This window comes from Accipiter gentilis, chromosome 4 (genome assembly GCF_929443795.1).
Source record: "Accipiter gentilis chromosome 4, bAccGen1.1, whole genome shotgun sequence".
Classification (NCBI taxonomy): Eukaryota; Metazoa; Chordata; class Aves; order Accipitriformes; family Accipitridae; genus Astur; species Astur gentilis.
Genome location: NC_064883.1, coordinates 36,818,600 through 36,836,865, shown reverse-complemented (window position 1 = coordinate 36,836,865; position 18,266 = coordinate 36,818,600). Strand labels below are relative to the sequence as shown.

The following is an 18,266-nucleotide window of genomic DNA, read 5'->3' as shown; positions in this document are numbered from 1 at the left end:
GTATCATTTAAACTGTCTTCATGTTGTTTCTTTCTTGCTGTTTAGTTCCTTACACTACCTGCAATGTGAGATAACAAGATGAACATTTCTGTTACTTTGATGTGACAGAAGTACTGTCTCCACCTGAACACCACTCCTTTCCAAACGAGAGCAGTTTATGCAAGTGGAAGTATGGAGAAGGCAGCTGTGGAGACATCTGCTAAATAGGGAATATGGGTAACACCACATTAACTGTTTGGAATAGTCACCCGCAATTAAATAACTCTGAAATTTGTACAGCATGAAGTGTGGAAGCCTGCCAAATAACTTTTCTCAAGCGAAAATTGTCAGAAGGAGATGCCAGGGAATGTTTCTGACACGCTGAATTAACTGAAGCCATTCCCACTTTGAGAAGTGACTTCAGAACTTACTCTCACAATACTGTTTACTGTTGGATAATAACCTTATAGAAAGTATAATCTTCTAAGCAGTGAAAAGGTTTGGAGTTAACACAGAACTCAATGGAAGAGAGTGAATATGGCATGAAGACTGAGCAGACTTCCTGCTAAATCTAATGCAGTTAAACCATTGCTCCTCAAAACCTTTGCTTGATTTCCTCTGTCTTTCAAAAGCACATTCATGGCAACACTCTCACAATCAGACTCTTCTACTCTTCTTTTCTTCACACCTCCTCCTCCTCTTAAAGATTTTCAATATCAGCCATACTCTGGGCTTCTTTCGTGCCACTACATAGGACAGTCAGTGAGAGTTCTCAGCTTATGTGTTCTGCTCTCCTTTATTTTCCTGAAATTCAGCTTCTTTCAGAGTTTTCCTGTGTTCACCTCATTTGCTACTTACACAGATGTCCTTCCTGCTACTGAAGCCATTTTTTATTGCTGGTCATCCTTGTCACCAATCTCTGTGAGTCTTCCAGTCTTCCTACATTCTCAAGCAGACTGAAGGCACTGTGTGAGTATGATGTAAGTACACCATACTTTATTGAGAAATATCATAACTCTTTCACAAGACCTATCCAAAGAACTTGCAATGCTCTATTTTCTTTGTTGAATGGCAGGCAGCACTGACCTCATTACTCAAAGATTTGAATCTTCAAATTCTATTTTTTCTAGAAGTTAACAGGAAATGTTGAGGGCTTATCATGGTGCATGTATATTGAAAATTATGTTCTCATGGATGTAGTGGTTTTCACTCATCAATGACCAATTTTACATGACATTTCATTAGCTCCTCTTGCTCTGTGCATGCACGCTCTACTTTGCACAGTAGTAAGTTTGCATAGCATTGTAGCTGCCACAATGAACGTGCTGGTTGTAGTTCGATGCTCCAACAAGATACGTTACTTATCCAGCAGGAGAGGGTGAGTATCACTGCTTTTATAACTCCCTTTCACAGCTTAACTTCCCAAATGCAAAATGTAGTTGATCAAACAGCTGAAGAATCATCTAATTGGAGAAGTAAGTGGCTTCACACAGTACACACTGCAGAATCACTTGGCCATCTTTAGTTGCTTACATCCCTAAAATGTGTTGTTTAAGAGAAGAAACATATCTGGAAGAAGGCAGCAGATCCTAAACATAAGCACCTGGCAAGCCAAAAAAGGTCATTTGCAAAATGGTTCCCTATGTCTTACAATCACTTTGTATCAAATTAGTAACAGAACCATTAAAAAAAAACACAGAACAACTGCTCCTTTGCTTCAAACAGTGATTCCGTGTTTTATGATATACCTGCTGACTGACCAGTACTCCATTTTCTTAACTCACAATCATTTCCCAGTCTTTGCTAAGATCCAGGTGCAATCAAAGTATGCCAATGAGCACTTGGATAACTTCCATTTCCAGGTCTAGGACTTCTTTGGAGAAGCTCTGCTTTCTGGCACATGAAGTCTCAGCTGTCTACAAGGTAGGTGTTTAAATTGAACATCCAGACAACAGAATTTCATCTTTCTGTAAACAACAGGTGGTTTGTTTTGCTTTTATCTTTCAGCATATTTTTTCACTCTGGACCATCCCCCATTCTCCAGCTCCTTTGAGGTACACATATTCTCTTTATGCTGTAGTTCTGTTGCATGTCCACTTCATATCATAAAACATCTTTTCTGTGAGTCCTTACCTTATGTCATTTCACACTCTGCTTTCTCTTTAAACGCTGTATAATTCACTCTGATGAAGATGATAAGAAGTTCTCTCAGAATGATTTTCAGCAGGCACAGATTGAAAGGCAAGCCCAAGCGTCATGTGGACTCTTGAAATCTTGTGCAATCTAATAATGCCCTAATTTTTCTGACTAAAATGTTAAAAATAAAGCAAGTGTATCTGAAATGTATTAATTTGCATTGTGACTGTTTTCAGAAATGGACACATAACCATAGTATATTATGCCCAAAGTTAATTACACAATCATCACAGTGAACTGGAATTTTATTATGCTACTTCAGTAATTCTAATGAGTTCCACACAGGAAAAGCCCCATGAAACATTCTCAAATGGTATTCTTTTGCAAATAATTCATGTTCAATATATATTTCAGTAGGCTACCAATTAAAGAAAGATATACACAGCCATAGATTTTTATAGCTGCAATAATATCAGAGTCTCAATTACAGGGCTATCTATTTACACGCAGAAATCAAATCTGCAATTCATTGAAAAGTGTAATTAGATTTTTGCTTCCCCCAGGCTCATAAACAGGAAAGATGTTAAAGAAAGAAAGAACAACATACAAACAAAAGCAACTGCTCATTTAATAGGAGGCAGATAAATTTTGAAGGCAACAAATTTTAATGGCCTTGGCATCTGTTTAACATTTCTCCTACAGTGCAATTTCTTTTCATTAAAACAGAATTCTTGCCTATCTGTAACTAGCAGTAAAGAATAATGGCTATGTGCACTGCACAATGCTGAACTGATCTATAATTCATGCTTCAAAGTTTACTTACTATAATAGAAATTAAAATTGGTATTCGTATAACCCACCAGGGACCACCATGCTCATTTGTATCCCAGCAACTATAAAAAAAAAAAAGAGGGAAAATGATGTTGACATTAATATCATCTGGCAAGCAAGACCTATGAGGAGAAGTATTTCTTATATACAAGTCAAAGCACACTAAAATAATACCTCAAATTCTAGCCTCGAATTTGGCATTCAATCTTTTTCTGCTTTTAATTTTACTTCCCTCATTCTAATATGCATATTCAAATCAGCTAAAACATCAGGCACACTAGACTGTAACATTAGACATCATGGAGGACATTGGCCTTTAGGGAAACCAAGCTTAGTTTCACTTTGTGTAAGGACACTTTTCCAATAAGCGCTTAGTTTCTCCAATAAGCACCAGCCTCTGGGTAGCAGGAAGATCTAAAGCAACTGACAGATACGATTGAAATGACATAATTCCTTGTGGGATATTTAGGTTACACATGGGCTAGAACTGGTTTAGGAAAATGGGAAACTGAACCTGAAGCTTGTCTGAAAAACTGAAAATTTGGTTTTACTGTGGGCTCAGCACTTTTGGTCCAAATACTCTGCGAATAAGTGCTCTGAAAGATTAATCTTAAGCAAGGGCAATACCCTTCAGAGTTGCTCTAACTGTGATCATAATGACAAAGGAAAAAGTAGTTAGCCTTCGGTTTACATGTTAGTGGTCTTGCAAAGAAAACTTAGAAATTATGTAGGACATGATTTTTCAGTTTAATTACAGAATTGATTGAAAAATATTAGTCAGGTTGAAAAAAAAGACTCTGAAAACTGTTTGTCCCACTAGCTAGGAATGCTCTACCACTCTCTGGGGCCAGCAGGAGCAGCAAGTCTGATCTTCCTACAAAATTCTTATCTCAGTTCCCCTTTCCATGCCAGGAGCCAGGCGTAGCTCTAGTTAGTAACAGTTTTACCTGACTACATGCATCTTACCTATGTTTACATCAGATTCCTTCATTTCTGGGAATGTAACTTAGGTATACCCAAAGTTATCTAGATTTCAATCTTTTGAGTTTCTAGTTAGCAAATTAGAATGCCCAGCATCTTACCTGCACTGTATTGCAGCACTGAACCCAAGGACCCCCCACTGCCATTTTAAGTGTTATTTTGACTTCCAAAGCAGGCAGTGCTAAATGTGGGTCTCAAGGGGTAATGTTAGTCATAACCTATTTCCTGTCCTCTCCTGCTCTTAAGAGTTTTTCAAATAAACAGTAAGCATAAACAGCATGATGAAGAGCTCCTAAACACCTGTCCCTTTATTGCCATATCTGAAATTTCAGTCCTGTGCTCATCCCCTTCTGAACAGCAAACTGCCTTTGTGTGAACACCACCATATCCAAGGCAAGGATTGTATTGGCACAGTTGGAGGCTTTAAGCTTTCTCTCCCCAACACACTTACTCAGTGTCCTCTAAGATGATCCTTGTCACTGTCCACGTAATAATGAATATGGTAGGAATTCCTGAAAAATCCCAAAGAGGTTTAGAGGATGATCACAAAAATATAAGTCCACACACGCACACAAAAAAAGTTGTTCAGCCTGCTAGTTACCAATTATTCCCCAAATATACAGCATAGAGTAAACAAACAGTTTAGTGAATGAAGGGAGAGGCCCATCTGATGAGCTATATGATGTAAGCAATGTAGGGACCACAGGGAAGCGGGTTTATTTCTTAAAAAATGCAGCCATAATAACTAACACAAAGAACATGCCTTTATTAGTTTTTTTCCAAGCTGTCAGAGTGACCTACAGGGAGGGAGATAGATATATGTAATGCATTCCCAATGCAGTTCCAAGGACTACAATATAAAACCAAAGTGTAAATCATTTCATAAGGAACCATTCCCACACACTGGTCTTTTCCCATTTCCCAGCAATACCTAAATGTTTTATGACCACCTATTATTGGAAGCTTTAAAGTGCTCCATATAAATATCATTGTACTTTCTGGAAATGAAAGGAATTCAGGTATTTAAAACCAGATGGACAATATTATTGGGCTTTTCAAAAAGGCAAATAACATAGCATAGCCTGTGGCTGTGCAGCTAAACTTTCTTTTTCCTCCCAAATTAGGACAGCCTGAATCATATGTTTTGCAGTGACAGTCCTTGAACCATCCTATATCCTGAACAAGCCCTGGGCGTTGTGCAGATTGGCACAGGTCAGAGCCATGCCAAGGAGCAAGCTAGCAGTTATACTTTAGCAGTTTTGTGCCTGGTCTCTCCCATGGTACAGTGCTGTAACCTATGCTGGACCTGAATTGAGGAACTAGTGAGTCTGAGGAGTCATCCAACAGAAACAGCGTGACTACCTTGGTATGAAATATTGAACCTGACTAATACATACATACAGAAAAAAGAATATTATTGGAAGATGTTGAAGTTCTTACCCCATCCAATCAGCAGGTAGATTGTGAAGTGTCTGTTGGGGGAGAATATTAGCACAAGGAGGATGTGGAGGTAAAGTCCTTCAACTAAGAGCCAGTAAAAGTTTGCCATAACACCATAGTGAAAAAACACCAAAATAGCCTTGCAGCCCACCTGAAATATAAGAACAGGGATCAAAGTTGTTGCAGGAAAAATGCTGTATTATTCTGTTATTAATATATCCTGTATATCTTAACTCTGCATGTAATACTAGTAATCCAGGTCCAGTAGAATTTTTTTTTTCAGTCAAGCAAATTGAGACATTGTAAATGTTACTGTATATATAAAAAGAAAATTAATTATAAATAATTATTTAGATGGCTCTCATAGCAAATTCACTCAGAAATTTTGAAAACTTCATAGCATAAATATTGTAAAAGGTGGTGGTTATCAATAAATGCACACATTTGCAATAGTTAGTTAATGAATGGCTATTAGATTAAATGACCATCTACTAGGTGGCTAATAAATATACTAAAATCCCAGCTGGCTTCCTAACATTGTAAAAATTAACAAAGTAACTGCTTTATGAATTTTTCAAGGCTAAACGGGAGTGAAAAATAAAACTTTACATGATGAATACTCTAAGCAGACTTAGAAGAAAAAGTTGACTGGACTTTTAAAAATTATTTTTTCCCCTTAGAAAAGGCTTTAGTGTTTCTTAATTAACAAAATACATAAGCACGTGTCATAAAATGAAGTCCCAATATACTGATAGTCTGTGTGCTGCTCTTCAGAATTAATTTTCAGATGTCTGTGCTGCTGCTGTTTCACAGTGCTGGCTGCTGCTACTTTGGTACTTCCCAGCAGGAATCTGGGATGTGAGAATTGAACATAAAAATGTTTCTGCTGAGACTGAGCTGAGAAATGTGATGATATGGTGAATGTAACAGACTAAACAAAATGGACTAAATATGGCCTGCTTTACTCCATTCCCCATTTTAAATACCTTTCATACCTCCACTGTTTCTGTTAAATTTCCAAGTACACCAAATACCTAAGTAGGTAACTTACTCATTTAGAGACTGGTTCCTCTGTCTAAACATAGCTGTCTATGATGAAGTGAGATGCCCTCAGGGACCCCAGTCACCAGCTGCTAAGCCAGAAAGGCACAGACCTCCGAGAGATACTTCTTTGTAGCCATCAGTCCCTTGTGGTGTCTCGGATATCTCAGCGCATCCCAAGTAATATACATGCCTATATTTATGCCTGTGTACGTGCCTATTTAGACAACTAAGTAAGAGCCCAAAGGCTTGAATTCATTTCAACTAATTTTAGCTGCCTACAAGCAAGGTTTCTGGTGAAAGCTAGCCACGTACTAGCCAACTAGCTCCTTATACAGCTCATGAAGAGAGGCAGGCATGTCCAAAGAAAGTCTTAAAGCAGATTAGGTAAACTGTTCAGTAACAAAGACAGAAGCCCAGAGAAACAGCTTAAATCGGTCATCTCGATGGTAAGACTAATTTTACCTCTGGACTTTGTATCCACTGAAGGAATATCAATTGCAGACCAGTAATGGGCCAGAAAATTTAACATGGAGAAAATTAAACATTTCAAAATGCAAGCTGAAATTTGCTTTTATGCTTATGACTACTTACAACCAGATTAGCAGTCAAAGTCTAAAATTTTTGTAATCTCTTTTAAATTCCAATACTCTCCTGCATTATATTCTCAATTTATGTATCAGAACCTCACATCAAAATATTCGCCCTTCCTCCTGCAGCTAATCCTGTATCAGGTGTTTTACCAGCTGCTGAAGAGCAAAGGTATCTGTCAGTAAAGAGTTAGCCAAAATTATGCCTGTGTGTCATTAAGATCCAGCACCTACTTACACTGCATTTCGAACTGTGTGCTTTTAGACTTCTGTGAGTGCAGCAGAACTGTGGAACATCACACACGTATGACAAAGGGGGCAAACTCCACATGCTGTTACATAAGAAAGGCAGCATCCAGCCAATGCAAGACAAAACAGCCTTGCCACGCTGGTGTCAGATCATCCCACATATAATGCAACAGAAATTACTCAACAGTCCACAAAACTGGACATGTTCAAATAGGAAAGTATGAGGCTTTGCAGCTAAGAACAACTGCAGAATAATGAAACTGCAGAAATCAAGTAGTATTTTGAGAGTCCATTGACTCTCAAACTTTGAACTTTTGATTACCCTTGTCAGTCTGCCTACTAACTACTTTGCCTACTTTGGGTCTACTAACTCCGAGCCTATTTATCCTCATTAGAAATATCTCAGATTACAAATTCATACATACAGCTTGGTAGTCACTGCTAAGAACTTTATGCTTTGGGACAATAGGGCTTCATCAATGTAAAAATATCTTCCTCCCATTTTTTTTTTCTCACAAGCTTAAACTGTAGTAAATTAAATTCAGAAGGTATTCAGCAATATTTGTAGGGTTCTTCTGCAGCACTTTTGACTGAAACAACAGAAGCAGACAATGGGGAATACCATACAGTGGTCAGTCTTTTAACAGCAAGACTTGAGATTTTTTTTAATTCCTGTGCATGAAAATTCAGGAAGCATATCAGCTTGCCAAGAATGCAGATGACACTTCTGTCATAGCCAGAAAGTACAGAGGAGTTAATAAAGACAACTCCTGCAAATATTTAATTCCCTGCCTCATTTCTCTCCCTCCATTGATACCTGTCCAATTCCTGGACCCCTGATAAAGCTGCTGGAACATTTCCAGATGATCTGCCTTTAATCGTTCCCACCTGATGGCACTCTTGTTTTGTCTTAAACTCTCCCAGCTGATTAATGCTGTGGCCATATTTATTCTGAGCTATAACTGGTCATGATTTGTTTTGGCAGATGACATGTTGTGCCTTCATGGACATGCAAAACAACATTAACTTTTCATACTTGTGCTGCAACCTTTTTTCTCTGGCTACTTCTAATAGACCATTTTGCTAGTCATGATATTCTCTACCTGTCTACACTGACAGTTTGGTATTCCTAAGTATTTAAAAGGATGAGGGAGGAATATTCAGTGACACAATAGTATTATACCAGCTAGCAAATGAGGTTTATTACCCATGAGGTTTGATCCTCCGGACAGTGAGCTGTGTTGGAGCTGGAATAGAGAATATCATCCTTGACTAAAACAGAGATTGCTCTTAGAATGAAAGAGAGGAACAGGTTCAGATGGATGTAGTTCCGAGTACAATGAAGTTTTCTAAGAAGAGATTTAAAAACAGGCATTTTAGATTTTGAGACAGAAAGCTTTTGAACAGACTTGTATTACTCTCTGGGCATTTCTTAGTAACATGAACCTTGAGTAAGAGCCTACCCTTTCCTCCATCATATTGTCAGTGCTGCCTTGCTCTTTTCATTTATCATCATCATCATCATACTCATCATCATCATCATTATATGCTGTCCAAAATATAAAAATAAAGTATCCCTTACTCCTTTTCAGTATCACAGACCAAAAGATCCCAGTGATATTTATCCCAACTTTAACATAAGCTGACAATAAACATAGATTATTACATCCTTCTGTGTGTGCACTCATCCCAGTGTTTTTCTTGCAAATAAAACTTTGATTATCCTGGATATATGTCAGACATGGTCTCACCTATTATTTTCTGCTTTAATTTTTTATTTAACTCCTGCATTTTGCTATGTAGTGGCTTTTCATCCTATGTGAGTGTATGCAGGAACCATTAAAAAATGCATTCAAAACATTAGATCGCCTATCCTTTCTATCCAGTGAAACGCAAAACTTCTCTTCTTTAGTCCAGCAGCCATGGGAAAGCCTGACAAACAAATGACAAATTGAATATTCCAAGTAAGTGAATGAGTGCTCAGGGGAAGCAAGTTACAAGTTGAGGGTTTTTCACTTAACAGACATTCCCTTCAAGATCTTGCCATTTAACAAAAAGTTTTTATAGCGAATCCCCAGAAACCAACTGCTAAAGGTTTTTTTGGTCAAAACCAGCACCTTGAACTGCACCTGGAAATAAGCCAGAAGCCAGGGCATTTTAGCAAATACAAGCAATGAAAGAATGAAGATGCAATAGGATGTTACGGTAGTGTGCAGTCGCAGCTTCCAAGTAGTCTTCACATTTTGATTTTTACCAAAGAACACTAAATAATCCATTCCGAAACTATTAAAGCAAGGATAGTTACAGTGAGCGTAGGGAAATAAATAACAGATCCACCTTGCTAGCCCCCAGTTTAGCAAAGGATGTAGTATCAGGCTGAACTTAAAGCAGTTGTCAAAAATGCAGTGATTTCTGTGGCTATGAATGTCCTTTGCTGAAACAGGTTCCGAGAAAAACTTAAATACCACTCTTACTGCATCGCATATTCCTATGGAATTCAGAGATACATGCAAGCTGCAAATGGGAGGAAAAGATTTTTCTTGAGTAACCAATTTAAATGATTAGTTCTTCATCCCATTTAGTAGCTGAAATAATAAATGTTGGATATATACAAGGCTGTCAAACCAACATTCTGGAGGTAGTGGGCAAGAAAGTATTTTTATTTGAGATATGTATGATGGTTCAGAATAACAAAGAAATGCTGTTCTTTAACAATGAAACAAAAGCTATCATGCTTATTCCTTTGATATGACTCATGATACAAAACTACCATATGAGGAACATTTACAGACAGAGCACATCTTAGAGAAATGATGGAGATTCACATTTTTCTCCTTTGTAAGAAACACATGTCAGAGAAACAGACATTTTTTTGGAAGGTTTTGTTATACAGGAGTAACCCCAAAGGAAGTATAGTTAAGATCTATAGTAAGATCTAGAATATCAAGTGCTACGCAGAAATATGTTGTTCAATTTATTTTCACTCTGAGTTGGAACAAACCAACCTTTTTAAAATATAAAAAAAATATTTTTTATTGCTAATCATTTTGATTTCTACTTTTTCAAAACTTTATGATTTATTAAAACTTAGACATTCAAAATGAAGAAATAGAAACTTGCATTCTAAGAAGGGTAAAGCAATGTCTTTTGACTAAATCAAAATTATTAGCTTTGCTGTTTATAAATTAAGTTTGCAGAAGCAAGAATGTGCCTGACAAACTGGCACCCTCCAACAGGAAAATATTGTGCCCAAAAGTTACCAATTAGCTTTAATTATAGTAAGTACACAGTGTATTATGTGGAGAGTGGCACCATAGTAACTTGAAAAATGCTGTCAGCTTAGTCTGGCAAGGTATTTACAGATATTCATGTTTTATGTATTTGTTTTGAGATTAAAAGATTAGCCAAATATAAAATCCTTTCCTTTTACAATGCTTCTAAATGTGTCCTTTACAGATATTAATAATGGGGACCCATGTAATGTTTCTGTAAAGATTAAAATCAAGTCCAGTTCTTTGGAAGAAATGCAAACCAGAATATTGCAGCTGCATGGAAACTTTCAGAAACAACTCTTCTTTCCCCACCCAGCAGTTCTGCCTTTCATGTGCTTATAGCTGATATTGTGAACAACTGCAAAGCCCTGAGGTTGTATCTGTTCTGCCAGACAGTATATAACAATATATAATGGACTGCAGAAGTCAAGTCATAATACTTAAAAAACAATTTCCACTTCCTCGTCTTGAACACATTACCTACAATTAAATTAAACTCCACGTTATTCCATGCTTTCTTTCATTAAAAGTACCGCACATATTCAGGATTAAATGCAGTATAATTTGAAGCTTACAGATACAAATCCAGCAATGCACAATTTTAATAATCTCTCATGTCACTAGTATCCAGAGTTCAATTCCTAATCCTGCTGGATGAAGTCAGGATTTTGACAACCCTACTGCGTTAGTAACTTCTGATTTTTAACTCACTACTTAACTACTAATTCCCCTTTAGTTTCACTTAGAAGAGTTGTTCTTTGCTCTCCTTTTTAAACACAGCAAGGTGAACGTTTGCTGGTTACATTCAAAGGTGAATGTGTTTCAGGGGTGAGTGACTGATCTTTATAAACAGTATATTGACATTCTCTATAAAGAATCCCGGGACCTTTCAGGGCAAACTATGTTTCTTCGACAGCAGGTGTTACCAGCTGAGCAGCGAAAAGTTAAAACTTACAGAAACATTCTTATTTTCCAAACTCTGTCCTTAAAAATGACCATAATGTATGGGATGCCCCACAACATGTCTGAGAGATGAACAGACATACATACACACACAGCCATTTGCATTCACTTCTATTATTGGTAATTTACAATTGCTTCAACTGCAGCCTTCTGTAGTAACTGGCTGCTTGCTATGTGTTTGGGAAACTATATATTGAACAGGGTATTTTTACAACTTATTTGGGTTCCTAATTCAACTCACTAGGTTAGGAGGCCCCTACGGTCCCTGTAGATAACAGAAAAACAGGCTTCTTTGGGGGGACACTTAGAAGACCTTATGTTCCCCCTGAAAAAGAGCCTGGGTCCTCCCACTGACTCAACAGAGAGATTGGGGAATTCTCAACTTGGATATTTAAACTGAAGTTGAAGTTTTTGTGTACAACTCTGAAATTCTTTATCTGTTTGTTGTAACTGACTTCTGGTGATGGACAACATTCAGATGTCTATAACACACTGTCTTAAATGTGTTATTAGGTTTTAGCAGTTTTGAAAATGCACAATCTGCCTGTAGCATTTGCTGGTAGAAAGAAGATAACCATGAGTGACTTGATTAATTTTCTTCAAAGATATTCCAAAATATAATTATGGGAGATGTATCTGCTCTGAATAGTCTCTGAATATTTAAATATTCAGAAAATTTGATGGCAGAATAAAAGGCTTAAGAACTCGCCATAGGAATAGTTCATCAGAGGAATGAGGCTCTGACAAACAACATGCTGTCCTCTACAAATTACATGTACTTCTTTTCTACCAAATCTGAGAGATGCATTTTCTTGGTTTTCTTGGTGCAGAGTGGAATGGAAAAGTTGTGTGAAGTTTATGATGGAGAACATAAAGGCTATTCTATTAGACAGGAAGAAGCAAACTATAAAGGAATGAAGGTGGAGAGACTGAGAAAAGCTATGATATCGATAATACCACTTTGCACTTTCTTTCACCAGTTGGAGATTGCTTTCAGTCTCAGATAACTACCAGAAATTAGGCAAAACCAACAGACTGTACTGCCTTTCCTAACACTGCCTAACAAACACATTGCACACCCAGCACTACCCTTCAGCATAATTATCCATACCTTTACAACCCCACTTGGAGAAATTAATTATTACCTTCAATTATAGTACCCCTGGAGACCACTCAGAAGCTTCTGCAAAATATGGCTGCCCACTTGTCCAGTGTTGAGACCAGCATCCTACTAATTTTCAAGAGCAATTCAAGGTGATTTAAACAATCAAATAGAAAACGCTTTATATAATCCATTCCTAAATGACTATTCTTTCTTACATGGGCTGTAATGTCTGTAAATTCATAAAGTGCTTTGAAATTTTTTAATATGACTGGTGCTAGCAAAAATGAAGTTAGCATTACATTATTATCAGCTGTTTAATTGAGAAAAGTGTAAAACCAATGCATTTTCTAAGTATCTGAGCAATCAGACAACAGTTAAAACCATCTTATCATTACTCATATTTACTTATGAAAAATACATACCTGAAAAGGCAAAGAATTATACTGCCTGTAGTAAGAGCAATGAGAGATACACTGTGTCCAAGGGTATAAATTGCCTTCACCATTACATAGAAGTTGACCTGCACAGAACAATATATATGCAGAAACCACTTACTGATATGTAAAATTGACTATGAAATGATAAATTTTTCCATTAAATAGCTCTGAAGGCTAAATAAATAGCATTATTTTAACTCTTTGCTCTACAGTATGTGATAAGAATGTTATATCTTTATTACAACATATTTTTGCAATGCAACATCTCAAGCCAATTGACCTCAGTAGAAAATTCAGCCTCAGGAACTCAAAACTTAAACACACAAGCTGGTACAATTTCAGCTGATTATCCCATGTCAATGAGGTCAAAGAAAGTATCAGATTCATGAACTTCCATAAACACAATCAAACCGTGAATAATGGGCCACAGTTTGAAAGTATGGATTATCTCTGAAAGATAGAATCTCTCTCAGTCCTTCTGCTCTAGCGTAGTTTGTAATGCATTTATATATGAGTTTAATTTTAAAGACATGCTTAACTCTCATTAATTTCCTAATGTACATGTTCAAATACTTTATTAAATTGTGACCCAACAACCCTTTCTTTCTTTAGTAAAGTTATTTGCTATAACTTGGAGAGGAAATTTTTCAACATAGGAAAAGCAGACTGGAGTGCACAGTTCACTGATTGACTGCAGTTATCTGTGAATTTACCAGCTACATATTACATTAAATCCTATTCTGAATGACAACATCAAGAAAAATAATGCTAAATATTCTCAGAATAAAGCTGCTGCTTCATTTATGCCTACAATAAAGTCATTAGACTGACATCATTTTCCACTCAAGCTAGATAAAATATTAAAACTGTAAAGTTTTGTACTATGTTATGAAATTAAAGTTTTTAATAGCACTGTAGAATGTGCTATGTGTAACAGAATTTCAATATTTAGTGCACATGATTATATCACTCACCTTCTCGAATGATGTTTGTAAAAAGTAGCAAGGAAGCAGTACTTTTAAATAAACTAAGATAGCAAAAGGAAAAGCAAATCACTTAATATATTTATTTTTATAGCATTTAAAAGGCCAAGTAAAGAAGTAACTTTAGCAATCCTGGTTCATGATTACATTAGCTGGACATTCACTTAACATGTATTATACAGATATGGAAAAGACTAAATGAAATGTGAAACGAAATGAAGAATCTTGCAACTGTACCATCGTAGATATGGTTAAAGGGGAAAAATAAGGGAAACATAACTGCCATAGATCTTAAGTGTATTCATAGCAACTGTCACGCTTTTTAGGAGCTAAAAGTGGTATACGAGGTGTCACAGGAAACAGAAATCTCTTTTTTTTAATTAGAGAAGTAAGCTGTGACGGCTTTTTTAACAACAGTCCTAGCATTGTAATGTTTTGTTTGCTTTACATAATATTGATTTACTGCAGAGACAAAGAAGGAAAATATGGACTTAATGAAGTTTCCAGTGCCATGAGAATGACCATAAGAAAGTTCCTCAGTTAAAATCCTGAATAAATATTGGGCTTTTTTTAAAAAAAAAATGGTGTCTCTGGCTGGTTAAAATGTTTAAACCTAAAGTATTACTTTATTGCTCTCTATAAGGAGTCTGCTGTATATTTTCAGAGCCCCAATGCATTCCTAGGGACTCTCTGTGGGCATAAAACATAGGCTCTAGTTCACCTAGTGTTAGGTGACTACACTGCAAACATAAACATCTAAGGCAAAGTAGGGTCTCTTCATAGCGCCTTCTAGGGAGCACTTCTTGTATCTATGTAAGCAGTCAACATGGACTTCACTGAATATATTTCTACAGACAATAAAGAGGCCCCACAGTGACTAATTCAAGTGTAGCTACCCAGAGTGTACAAAGGCTTGCCCTTGGGATGCCCCCAAAAGATCCTGGTTTTCCACATGAATCCAGTGTTTGCTAAATAGGACTCTAAGTAGTCCAGTGTTTCTTGAACAATGTTTCTAAAATTGTTTTCAAATACAAGTCTAAAAATATTTTTTCAAAATTAACACAATTTCACACGAAATCAGTTCTGAAGAACTGGCCTTCAGTTCCCTGCTAGAATGGCAGAATTATACTCTCCAGTTTGCCTCATTTTTGGACCGCTCTAAAAACTATGCCTACAGACAAGCACTGCAGACTACTCCTACACTTCTTTAATTTGGCTTCTGTCATAGCGAAGGGAACATCAGCCCGTCTCCAGGCAATTTTCTGGGAATAGAGTGATAAACAGTTTCTCAGCAGCAATTACAACAGCCCATGGCACCAAAAACACTGCAAATACTTTGGGGACCCTCCTTCATTCATTCAACCTGACCTGCTCTGCAAAATTAAGGAAAAAGGATGCTCCAATAAATGACTTAACAATTTGGCAGCCTCATGTCCCCATCAACAGTATTCTGGAAGAAAAGGAATTTTATTTCCTGAGCTTGTGCACATCAGGAGCTGCAAATACAGTGTAAAGCTTAGAAATGATGCACAGCAGTTCCACAATATGTTCTATTTGTTATCATCTTGTTGGCATTTGCAGACCCCATTTCTACTGAGTACATTTCTACTGAGTGTACAAATAGAAGCCTGAATAGTCTCTAAATCAAAAATTCTTAACATCCACCATGTAAATATTGTAAATTTGCAGGAGATAAATGTCATTTGCAAAAGAAGTTGCAATGGCAATAAATCTGTGCTGTTTAAACACGGAGTAGAAGATTTCTTGTTCACTTTCACAGAAAAAATTGATAGGCAGAGATACCCTTTTAATAGTAATAGTGATGTTCAACATCACATTACTGCAGAGCAGAGACAGGGGTCTCACCACGTATCCTAAAGCCATGCACACAACACCTGGTAAGAGTGGACACAGGGACAACTTCACACCACTCTCATCTTCTTATCCTGGGAACTACCAAGTAGCTTAACAAATCCTGACGTTTTAAAGTAACCAATGGCGTCCTGTAATTTGTATTTATTAATAGCCTTCAAAAGGAAAGAACTTAAACCAGGACTTCTGATGTAAACTGTGTCCTGACCCTTCACAGGGCCCAGTAGAAATGACTTCTTCCCTCCTATTCAGTTTTCTCATTGTGCTAGAAAATCTTAAAATGGAGCTGTAAGGTCCCTTTCGGCTGCTGAGCAGCCAAAGTGTGCTATGAGACCTGCTCCAAAGACAGGTTTGCCTAAAGAGCAGAAATAACTCTGAGACAAGAAGTGTGCAAGACTGACACATGCCAACCCATGCATTTGCTGTTAAACAGATGACTAAACTGACCCAACTGTGTACTATACTGTAAGTAACATGGTGTTGTGGTTTAACCCCAGCCAGCAACTAAGCACCACGCAGCCGCTCACTCACTCCCCACCACCCAGTGGGATGGGGGAGGGAATCATGGGAAAAAAGTAAAACCTGTGGGTTGAGGTAAGAACGGTTTAGTAGAACAGAAAGGAAGAAACTAATAAAGGTAATAACAACAAAAATAAAATGACAATAATAATAATAAATGGATTGAAATATACAAAACAAGTGATGCACAATGCAATTGCTCACCACTTGCCGACCGCTGCCCAGTTAGTTGCCCACCAGCAATCTGCTGCCCCCAGCCAACTCTCCTCCAGTTTATATACTGGGCATGACGTCACATGTTATGGAATACCCCTTTGGCCACTTTGGGTCAGCTGTCTTGGCTGTGTCCCCTCCCAACTTCTTGTGCCCCTCCAGCCTTCTTGCTGGCTGGGCATGAGAAGCTGAAAAATCCTTGACTTAGTATAAACACTACTCAGCAACAACTGAAAACATCAGTGTGTTATCAAGATTATTCTCATACTAAATCCAAAACATAATACTATACAAGCTGCTAGAAAGAAAATTAACTCTATCCTAGTGAAAACCAGGGTCTTTATACTCCAGACTTAAGATTAGTTCCCTCTGGCTGGACATTAAACTTCTTCCCATCACCTCCTTGCTTCATTCAAAATCTCTCTTGTGCTGACTCTCTCACTGCTGACATTTGGGCTAGGCCTTTGTCCTGGTTTTGGCTAGGATAGAGTTGCTTTTATTCCCAGCAGCTCGGAGGGTGCTGGTTTGGATTTGTGACCAAAACAGTGTTAATAATACAGGGATGTTGTAGCTATTGCTGAGCAGTGCTTACCCAGAGCCAAGGCCTTTTCTGCTTCTCACCCCACCCCACCAGCGAGGAGGCTGGGGGGGCACAAGAAGTTGGGAGGGGACACAGCCGGGACAGCTGACCCCAACTGACCCAAGGGATATCCCAGACCATATGGCGTCATGCTCAGTGTATAAAGCTGGGGGAAGAAGAAGGAAGGGGGGACGTTGGGAGTGATGGTGTTTATCTTCCCAAGTCCCCGTCAGGCGTGATGGAGCCCTGCTGTCCTGGAGATGGCTGAACACCTGCCTGCCCATGGGAAGAGGTGTACGAATTCCTTATTTTGCTCTGCTTGTGTGTGCAGCTTTTGCTTTATCTAGTAAACTGTCTTTATCTGAACCCAGGATTTTTCTCACTTTTACCCTTCTGATTCCCTCCCCCATCCCACTGTGGAGGAGTGAGTGTGTGTGTGGGGCTGAGCTGCCTGTCAGGGTTAACCCACAACAGCCTTGAACCCTCTTCTGGCAGATCTTTTAAAGAACTCTGCACTCACAGGACACACAGGAATTATAAGGAAGCTGACAGTACTAGAAACATTGTTATTTTGATGCAGGGATCCTTAAAAATATTTGAATTAATAAAATACATTTACCTTACAATAAAGATATTAAAAAATTTGATTATACAATTCTGTCGCTAGTGACTACTTATCCTGTATTTACATGAGAGAGCAAAGAGTTGGCAACTACAAGAAGCAACTGCAACTTGCACATTTCCTTGCAACAATAGAAAGTAGGTATTCTTGAACATGTTTGACATTTTTGAGAACTCATCACTCAAGTCCTTGGCTTCTACCTGACACTGAAGATAACGTTAGTTTTAGATTGGATATTAGGAATAATTTCTTTACTGAAAGGGTTGTTAGGCATTGGAACAGGCTGCCCAGGGAAGTGGTGGTGTCACCATCCCTGGAGGTGTTTAAAAAATGCATAAAGGCACTTCAGGACGTGGTTTATTGGGCATGGATGACGGTTGGACTCAACGATCTTAAAGGTCTTATCCAACCTAAATGATTCTATGATTCTATGATTCTCAAAAATGAGTCATA

General features: G+C 37.8%; 1 protein-coding gene across 1 annotated transcript in view; it reads right to left on the bottom strand.

Moving 5' to 3' along the window:
- Window positions 1–18,266, bottom strand: part of VIPR2 (vasoactive intestinal peptide receptor 2) — a 61,276-nt gene that overhangs the window by 9,077 nt on the left and 33,933 nt on the right. Inside the window, exons 5-9 of the mRNA XM_049798264.1 lie at window positions 13,010–13,107; window positions 8,455–8,596; window positions 5,368–5,518; window positions 4,379–4,439; window positions 2,939–3,008 (exon numbers count right to left, since the gene is read on the bottom strand). Of these exons, the coding sequence (XP_049654221.1) occupies window positions 2,939–3,008; window positions 4,379–4,439; window positions 5,368–5,518; window positions 8,455–8,596; window positions 13,010–13,107 (522 nt within the window). The remainder of the gene's footprint in view (window positions 1–2,938; window positions 3,009–4,378; window positions 4,440–5,367; window positions 5,519–8,454; window positions 8,597–13,009; window positions 13,108–18,266) is intronic.